Here is a 10,379-nt window from a genome sequence, read left to right on the forward strand (position 1 = left end):
CTATGTCTTAAGTGAAAGATAATGCACAATGCCCAATGATCAGATTAAGTGAAGGAATGAAGAATAGGAAGAGCTTTTGATCTATATGGGATGATAAAGAATTGGAGTCCATGCCATGCCAAAATAAGCAACCCTCATGTTAAATAATCGGTTTAATTATTGGTTTAATAGGCAATTCAAATGGAAAGTACAAATAAAAAAAAAATGGAAAGTTGTCAGTTTCCCCCTTCTATTCTGCCCTTTTTGTACGCAGCTTGTTTATCACACCTATCAACGCTTTATACATTTATATATACATATAGATCCTTTTCTTTAGAAATTTTAAAAAAGTATGTCTTAATTATTACCCTGTAGAGATTTTCTATTTTCCCTTTATTTTTATAGGTGTCCTCTCCTCACGTTCTTTGAATTTAATTAGTGTTCCAATACTTGTTTCGAATCAATTATGTGATATACATTTTATATGATATCATACATGAAAATACGGAATTAATTAAAATGATTTTATTCAATAAACATAAAGAAGCTCAAATGGATAAAAGGTTCACATTCGTGTTAATCATCAAATTAAAAACTTATCAAATAAGGGTAAGAAAACAGTTTTGGCCCAAAATAAGGTCATCCAATTTTTTCACAAAAAGAAATAAGTTAAGTAGCGGAATAACATAAAGTAACATGTTTAGAATATTATGCAAATAATACAAAATCATGTCCCAATGTCACATCTTATTAAAGCATTGTGTTCTAGTGTCATCTAGCATAAGATTTTTCATAGTCATCCACCTAATCATCTGTTCCCACGAACACAAAGTTTAAAATCATTAAAGGATCCAACACACAAATATCACACGGAGAGTGAGTTATTACATTCCTAACTAATAGAGAGAAACGAAACAACATAGATATACATATCATATGAATGAAATATAATTTATTGAAATAAACACAATTCACGTCATTCCACCACTTATCAAGTGACATCACATCTCAACACTATACATCTCACACATTTTCACATCATTCATGTACTCAAGGATCAAAACACAATATCACTCAATAAATCAATATTGATCAATACACAAGTGTTATGCAACAAATATACCAAGATTCAATCCTATATGCAATGTGGTACCATGTTAGTGAAAAATCTCGTCGGACACCCAAGAATACATGACAAAATAGACCACACAATGGTAAGTCGAGTTATTCTCGCTAGGTAAAATTATAAGGAGACCAGTCAGGGTCACGCTGTTTTGTGAGAATGTTTCAACCATGTGGGATCAACACAGACTTAAAAGAGCACTTAAATCAGGTGAATTTATCCCCAAGGCCTAAACTTCGAAGAGTACGTCAGGGTCTCTCCCTCCTGATTCAGGTCTAACCCAAAAAACATTTTAGCACACAGACTCTATATATAAACTGTACAAAACACAAGAATCCTCAGTTATTCTAAAAAAAAATTTAACTCGTCTCACCTCAAAGTAATTAGACTCGTCGAGTTTTCACAATATATTATACTCCCGTAAAAAAACATAGTTTTAAATTCTTTATTTTGTTACACATAGATACTTTTTTGTGACCTCACGACACATTCATTCTCTCTCAAACCTCAATGCATTCTCTCTTGCTTGTGTTCTCTAATTCTCTCTTGCAACCTTGACACATACTCGTTTTCTCTTTACAAGTTCATTTCTTATCTCATTCAATCTAGGGTTTTATTGTCCGTGTTTAATTTGATTTTGTTTTTTGATTTATAAGGCTTTCCATCTAATATGTTTTCTCTATATAATTTTGTTTCTTTTTAGATCTTTTTTATTATGCAAAACATAGTTATCTTATGCACTCATAATATTTTAATTTCTTTGAAGTTCTAAATTTTTTCAATCAAACACAGGAGAATTAAGAACTCATTTATCCATTGAGTAAACCTTAGTATCTGATTTAATAATTATCTTTTTTGTCCTTGTAGTTACAACAACTTTTCGTTTGTCTTTGAAGTTTAAAACATTCTATTTACGTCTTTATAGGAACTAGAAGAGAAAGTTGCTATAACTAAACAAACCAAAATGAAATTAAACTAAATGATTAAAATTTTAGTTCAATCAAAAGGGTTTGGAGAGATAACATTTAGAACTATTCGATTGAAGCAAGATGAAACTCAAACTAAAATTGTATGATTTATCAATATGGTGTTTTATAATTGATAGATAATATTGTTCCTTAAATATGTGATTTAAAGTTTAATTCTCAATTCGTACGTAAAAATCTGTTAGAGAAGTCAATGAATCTCAGCACGTGAGTGATTAATCATGAGCTCTTAATCGTGGGATACTTGAGTTCATAAAAAAAAAAACTCGTATGGTTTCGTTTTGATTAGCGAGAGAAACTCAATTTTCTCATGAGCCTCGAAGGAAATCAAAATCAGTCATACCTGCCACTAGAAAAACCACAAAACTCATACCTATTTTCCATTTGGATCTTAAATCCCCGTTAATCGATGGCTTAATATATATAATTTTCAAATAGACATTCTTATTTAATACATAGCAACAAAGAATGCGAAAAAAATATCATTACTTCAATTGATATAATTTGTAAATTCAATTTAAGATCAACTGTGAATTTAAATTAATTTATTCTAAAAAAACAAAATGATTTCTTAACTCTTTTCCTGTAGAGGTTTAGGAAGATTTTTTTTATTTTTTATTTTGCTTCTCATGATTAAGTTTAACCAAAAATTTGACTTACTATTCCTCTCTCCAAATAAGGTCATAATCATTTTTTATATATATTTTTAATTAAACTGAGGAGGAATTATATATATTTTTAATTAAAAGAAGTTTGGCCAAAAAGAAAAGCGTTAAAATTGAGATGATGAGTACTCGTCAAAGTCTTATATCTTTTTAGGGGTTTGGTATGTATTTTGATTCCTCTTTTTTTTCCCCTCTTCAATGCACGATATTAAATTACTATTTTTAAAGCAAAATGGGATGGTTCGTAACTAAAAGAAATTATTCATCTACTTTCTTTTTCCTTTGAATAGCAAGCAATTAAAAATCCCCATGCGGTGATTAAAATTTTATTCAACGCTTTGGATTCAATTAGGTAAATTTCCCATTCCCATAAATGCCTGAACTGAAGTATTAAATTTTTCGACACCATAATTGTTTCCCTGTTTCATCTAACACTCAAGTTGATATAGTACCCAGGAAATAGTTGCTGGGAATGTAAATGGAAAATTGTACTTTTTGAAACTTCACTGAATTCAAATTTTCCTCCACATGTTTCACTCTGACTCAAAACATTTTACTTTTAATTGTGTACCTACTTTGTACTACTTATCCTGATCGAAATTCATTGAGTGAGGAGTTTATGTTAATGTTATTCTTGATTGAACTCCAGTTTCATTTATATATCAAGGTGTATGCTTTCAAAAATATTTACTGACTAAAAGTAATAGTAATAGCCAGGAAGAAAAAAAATGGTGAGTTGAGAAAGCCTCAGTTAGATTGTGAATTTGTGAGTGCATCAATCAATATCCACACAAACTACAATGCCTGTATGTATCTGTATCTGTGTGCAACAAAATTCCACACATTATCGAACCATTCAAACCCTAGAATAAAAAAAAGTGGTCCCTAAGACCAAACCCATGATTCAATTCATCTTCTTCTTCTACCATCTTTTAACCTTACCTGGGGCCCTCAACAGCATGCCCTCTAAGTGGGACCCTTTTGTTATATGACACTCACCAAGTTGATTTTCCATGTGGTGGGAGATTTTAGATATGACCCCACAATGAGTGAGAGAATGTGCAATAGAAAAAAAAAAAAAAAAAAAAGAGAAAAAGAGAAAAAGAAATGTAGCATTGGAGAAACGGTTGGTAACCATACCATACAAAGGGTCCAGGAAGAAAAACACAAAAGAAAAAGCTGAAATTTGAATTATGTCTCTTTGGGGGCATGTCTTTTCCTCACCCCTTGCTTTACATTTAAGAGCAGAAGCACAATATGATAACCTTTGCAATTATTTAGTCCCCCACATATATAACCAAGGAAATAAAATAAAAATTTTAAAAAACTAAAGTGAACACAAACATTTTCAGAATCCCAAGAAACTTCCACTTTTCTCATTAGCCTGCGCTGACTGACTCATACTACTACTCCTATTACTATTACTACTCTTTCTTAAACTCATCCGATGCTTGCTTTACTGTTTTCTTCCACAACTTGTACATAAATAGATCCTTCTCATCATTTTTTTTGCCACCAAGTCACACTATTACAAAATGAACCACCTTCATTCCTTAGCTTACACTACCACCACTAACCTCTGTGGCTCTTCCCTAGGTTGGGATTATCACAACCTTGGAGTTCTCAACGCGGACAAAATGTCTTTAAGTACTATACTTTTCTTTCTCTTTATATTTCTACCTATAATGCATTGTTATCTCCTTGGATAACGATATTAATGCTTATAACTAGCTAAGTGTGTTGCAATGCAATGATTTGTGGTATTCAATATGCAGTGCCAGCTATGGAGGGAAGTACTACACCACCATCACTATCATCACCTCAACACTCTGATTTCTCAACTGGGTATCTCGAAGATGCTTTGATTGAATCATGTGAGCGTTCCAAACGTAGACGTGTGTTACCATGTGCTGCTGATGAACATAGCAAGAGTTTCATTGATGACCTTGAGCAGGTACAATTAACACTATGTATAATCTTTGTTTGAATATTTATTTTCTCTTTACTTCAGTTTGATGTATATCCTCTTCTTGTTCTTAGAGTGAGACTGAATATATATAATATATGTCTTCACTCTTCAGAGTTTCTGGAATTTCAACCCCTTATGGAACCAACCAGTAGAGAACTTCAACTTCTACTGCATGAACCAGATAGAAAGGTTTTGTGGATTTTCAGGTATATATATGTTGTATATGAACTTCTTGTTAGTTGTTGCATGAATTCATTTACACATGATACGGTCAATTTGGTTCAAAATGCTATTATTGCAAACAAAACACTTGATACCTTTGTAGTTAATTTATTAAGAAAAATAAAAGAATAATAAGGAAAACCATATTGATAATTGGTGATGATTGTGCTATTACTAGCTTGTACCTTTTTTTTTTTTTAATTTATCATACATAATGATATATTTTAGATGAGCATATAAGCACATCAAGGAGCGAGGAAGCAAACATTCTTCTAGCAGACACTAAAACACCGGAAGAGACAATATCAGCCTCTGAATCTTTAAATTCATCCTCATCTTCATACAAACAACCGGTGACATGCAAAACCACAGACCCCACTGTTGCCCCAACAGGTACTTTATTCTGTCTCTCTCTTCTAAATATGATAATATATAGTGAAAAACTACCATAGGTGCTTTTGGTATTTTTCCAGAATTCGAGTTTTACTTCAGTAATCCGTGTAATAAAGGTCAACACAAAACAGATTACTAAGGTGAAACTCCAATCTGATCAGAGAACAACATAGAAAACATCAATTGAAACGGTATCTAAGTTTTGTCCTAATATATATTTGTTTATGTGAATACATTATTAATAAATGCTTCTTGTAATATTGTATGGTGTTACAATCAATGAACAGAAAATGATGATACCAGGAACAAGAAGGTGGTAACAAGAGTGGTGTATCCATTTGCAATGGTGAAGCCAGGAGGAAGAGAAGGTGATGTAACATTGAATGACATAAATGAGAGGATCCTAATGCCTCCCACAAGGCCAGTGAGGCATCCTGTAGGAGACTTTGCATGTCGGCCATGCGTGTCCGCAGAGGGTCCAGGCCTTTCAGGGAAAGCAGTGGTGGCCCTTACTAGAATTCACACACAGGGAGGAAGAGGCACCATCACTATTATCAGAACCAAAGGCTAAGCAATGTTAACATTGAGACAGTGTTATGTTGTTATGGCTTGGCTAGCACCTAACTAGCTTTTACTTGAAGCAGCTTTTTGGGCCTGATTTGCTTTGTTTTCATCAGTCCTTCTTCCAATTGTAAAGATGGAAAGCGATATCTATGTATGTGCATACACCTTATATAATACTTGAACCTTATGTTAAAGCTGTTCTTCTCAGAGATTCAGGCCCAACATGAACAATTATTTGATTTGAGTGTTGTCCTGGTAGCTAATAGCCAATCATATAGTAGAATAATATTCAAAAGAAAATGTACAAGAGAAGGTAGGGGGGGGAGGAAAAAAACAAATAAACATACAAAAGATTGCACAATGGAATTAAGGTTTTCTGCCACTGGTTAGGACTTTTGATCTTTGACAAAGACACAACAGTGGATAGCATTGTTTCTGCACCCTCACTTTTTTCTTGATCAGGATTTGGAAGGATATAAGTGTCTTTGTATGTTATATGGTTAAATTGAAGTAAGGTGCAAGCGAAATAAGCTTACATTTCACAGGCAAAATTTTTAAAATTAGATTTTATCAAATGTATATTCATTATAAATTCTTGTGTTGGTTGACCATTAAGAACTAATTAAACACATCATAACTAACTCTTGAGTCTTGAGTAAGGGTATAATTTCTGTTAAACATGCCATGCTTGTTTGTAAAGATTAAAAAGTGAGTTTTTTTTAAAGAGAAACTGAAGAACAGCTCATGCAAGATTCTTCTTTTAAAATCTAAACAATTCATTGCATCCACAATTGAAAATTATATGTCGGCAGAATTTCAGTGAGAGAAAGGAATTGATTAAGGACTAATGCAATGTAGTCCACCCAACTAATATCATATCAACACTATACAATTCTAGATATATATCACAGTAACTACCTACACTAAAATACAAAGAAGCACGATAAAATGTTGAGCAAATCTAATGTAGAAGCAAGTATTCTCTCTCTCTTTTTTCTTTCATCTTTATGATATAAGATAATACTACTTTTACGATACTGCCAGACAGAAGAGATCAACGACACCTATACTTAATTACCAACTCCAAATGTTTAAATTGACTTTTGGTAATATAAAGACAACTTACAGCTACCCCAAGGACTTTTGCCTCTTTTCTTTATTAAGAAATATTTAAGCTAAAACTTAATTTTACTTTATCACACCCCTACCTTTAAATTAAGTTGCTTCATATATATGCACATTATTCCATCCATTGTCTGGAAAATCTTCTTTCTTTTAGTTAATAAACTTACTATTGATGATTAGAGAAAGACATTGATAGGCTTAGATTCTCACAATATGAAAAGGGCACACTAAAGAACAAACAATATATGACAAATAAGGAGAATAGTCTCAAGTGAATCTCATGAACTAATACCTCAATCATGAATCCTACACTTGATATTATAAAGTAGTTGTTAGAACAAAAAGGTCTAATTTTCTTCATGCGCAGTTGTGACATATTGCTATATCTTCCTCAGAGGTCAAACCTTGATCAATTTTAAACAATGCAAATTATAGACAGTATCTAGTATGGGGCCCATGAATGAGTAACCGAATCATACAGTACCGATTTATGAACCAAATTTTGGTCATTATCTATCTCTGCATGCTGTGTGGAACCACAACCACTATCTTAATTTGATATATTCTATTATTTTGGTAATGTTTTGTGTAGCAAAATTCATTAAATTGGCACATCATTCACTTCAGGGTGTAGACCTACCTCACTTGCAGGGAACACTGCCACAGCTGTACGGCAAAAGTCTCAACATCTAATCTAACCTCATATGTGTTTGGTGGGGGATTGGGCCATTGAGTGGAAGATGTCTATTCCATTATTATTATGTATATATGCATGGTTTTGTCTCCTATAGCAACCATATGTTACATGAGCCATCCTCCGACTTTTTCCCTTTTTCAAATATTCTCTTGGACCATCTCTTTTATGTGGTTTTATGAGATATTTTGGACCCTTTGCTATAGTATCATATTGTGTGTGTGTTTGTATAGTCACTGTTGTGTTTATCAAAATGTTATAATTTGAATGTAAGAATTTTTTTTTATCCACATGGAGCACTATGCTAAGAACAGGTAAGCATAGAAATTTTTCAGCGGCTAATGGAAAACTTCATCATTATCCAGTTGTGAAACTCCAAATGAAATGACAACAAAATAAGCCACAAATAAATGATGAAATGATATCCTATGCCTGGATAGTCACACATGACAAATTGGTAACACAATAATACACTTTGGCCTTTTTTAAAGGTAAAATTTTTAATATATATTTGCATGCTGCAGCATGTTAACTATTATATATAAATTAACGATAAATATTGAAATGTTTTATTTTTAAATTATAATATATATATATATATATATATATATATATATATATATATATAAAGGCGAAAATGCAGTATATATGTATAAATTTCTACGTCTCGAAAAAATTTAAAAATAGTTTCCAAGTTACCTTTAACACTTTCCTGAATCCACCATTTCATTGGTGAATTAAAAGTGAGGAATCGTTCCCTTGACAAGTGCTATAGATGGCGTTAGCTTTTCTAGGTCACGACGGCTAAAACAAGTTACAACTATGCAGTTTTTAATTTAACAGATTAGATGTTTATACACTCGCATAATTTTAGATTTTATATAAAATCTAAGTCATCACGTGCATTCGTCATTACTATAGAAATAAAAATATATTGCATAAAAATGTTTTTTATTTTTATTTATAGATTTGAATAGTGTCAAGATTATGATGAGATAAGAGCAACTTTAATTTGTAACTTCATTGTATATTATTACGATGATATGCAAGATAGCAGAATTTTTTTATATATAATTGCTTGAAAAGTGGTCAGTTTACCAGGAAAATATGCCACAGTATCTGAATTAAAATTACTCTGTTCGCTCATCAGAAAAAAATTACTCTGTTCTTCAAAAAGAAAAGAAAATACTGACAAAACAAAAAACTAACCGTAATTTGTAAATCGTCACTTCCTTGAGTACCTTGACAAGTAAGAACATGATCTCAAGTCTGAACTTATCACTAAAATGACTATGTAAAAAATTGGCACAATATTTTAAACAAAATACCATACAAATATAACCTATTTAACTTTCACTAACTAAATTGGTTAAATTTTTTTACCCGATACTAGTTAACGATGACAAAGAATAGCACTAGTTTTCAAGTAAGGTACGATTTACATCTCTTTCCTGTTTCCAACGTTTAAAAACTTTCAAGATGATTGCGTTCAGAATCAAAGATGAAAAAAATTATAAAAATAAAAATAAAAAGTCCCACGTTGCAAAGTAGAACAAATGGTCCAAGTCAGGGTCCTCTCTATTATTAAATCAAGTGTGTGATCATAATTAAAGAAGAGACCCAATATGAATCATAGTGGGTTCCACGCTAATGAAAATCATAATTCATGATTGTCTACTCAAGAATAGATTGTAGGGTCGCGGAACATGCATGTTGTTTAAGTTTAAATATTATTACCACTTATATTAATTTATAACATGGCACAATTAATGTTCTGTCCTATTTGCTCGATTTCTATGCAGTTGATTCGATTATAATCTGTGAGGAACACAAGTCACATTTTCACTTTATTAAATTATGTCTTAAAATTTGATACTTTCCGTCCTATATCATGGGAGGGTCACTGTAGTCTACAAATACAAAGCGCAGCCCTTTATTTAAGGTAGGCTTCTAAATAAGTGCCACTTTCATTAGAATCAGCTCAAACTTGACTCTTCAAAGAGCAATGAGAATTATTCTAGTCATTAAATAAAATAATTTTTTTTTACTGAAAATAAAATTAAAAGTTATTTGGGTGTTAAATTATACTATAGGTATTAAATTTGACACTTACACTACTTAATAAAAAAAATTACAATACGAATTATCAATCTAACTGTTAAATTAAAAATTCTTATAAAGTAATTTAATTTATAATTTTTTTTGTAACTTAAAAACTAATTGATACTTTCACAATACTTTATTTTTGTGGATAATATACTTATAAGATAGATTAAGTTTCGTTCTAAATATTTGATTAAATTAAAATACCTTAGTTAAAGTTTTAAATTTGTTATCTTCAATTATTATTATTATTAATCTGGAATTTTAAATTTTATATCATTGTAAGATAACGTAGTAATTCGTTAATTAATCATGATTCAAGATATATAATCGAATCAATTTCAAATAGAGATTATATTTTCCTATAGCTCTTTTTATAGTTTTGTGCTCACAAGTAATTGTATTTGTAAGGTGTAACTGTTGGATGAAGATTGAACGGATTAAAATTTAAATGTGTGTTAGAGTATCTATAATATGCATAATTACTTATATGAGTTATTTATCATAATTTTATGGGTCTTATAATTTTATAAAAATTTAAATATTTTAAACAAAA

General features: G+C 31.1%; 1 protein-coding gene across 1 annotated transcript; it reads left to right on the forward strand.

Annotated features, from left to right (window-relative positions):
- Nucleotides 1-4,152: 4,152 nt before the first annotated feature.
- LOC114423079 lies at nucleotides 4,153-6,140 on the forward strand. The gene is made up of 5 exons (XM_028389693.1): nucleotides 4,153-4,400; nucleotides 4,529-4,707; nucleotides 4,835-4,928; nucleotides 5,173-5,337; nucleotides 5,625-6,140. The coding sequence occupies exons 1-5, from the start codon at nucleotides 4,289-4,291 to the stop codon at nucleotides 5,906-5,908; spliced, it is 834 nt and encodes a 277-aa protein (XP_028245494.1). The 5' UTR covers nucleotides 4,153-4,288; the 3' UTR covers nucleotides 5,909-6,140.
- The last annotated feature ends 4,239 nt before the right edge of the window (nucleotides 6,141-10,379 follow it).

The sequence above is a fragment of the Glycine soja genome, chromosome 8, assembly GCF_004193775.1.
Source record: "Glycine soja cultivar W05 chromosome 8, ASM419377v2, whole genome shotgun sequence".
In the NCBI taxonomy this organism is placed as follows: Eukaryota; Viridiplantae; Streptophyta; class Magnoliopsida; order Fabales; family Fabaceae; genus Glycine; species Glycine soja.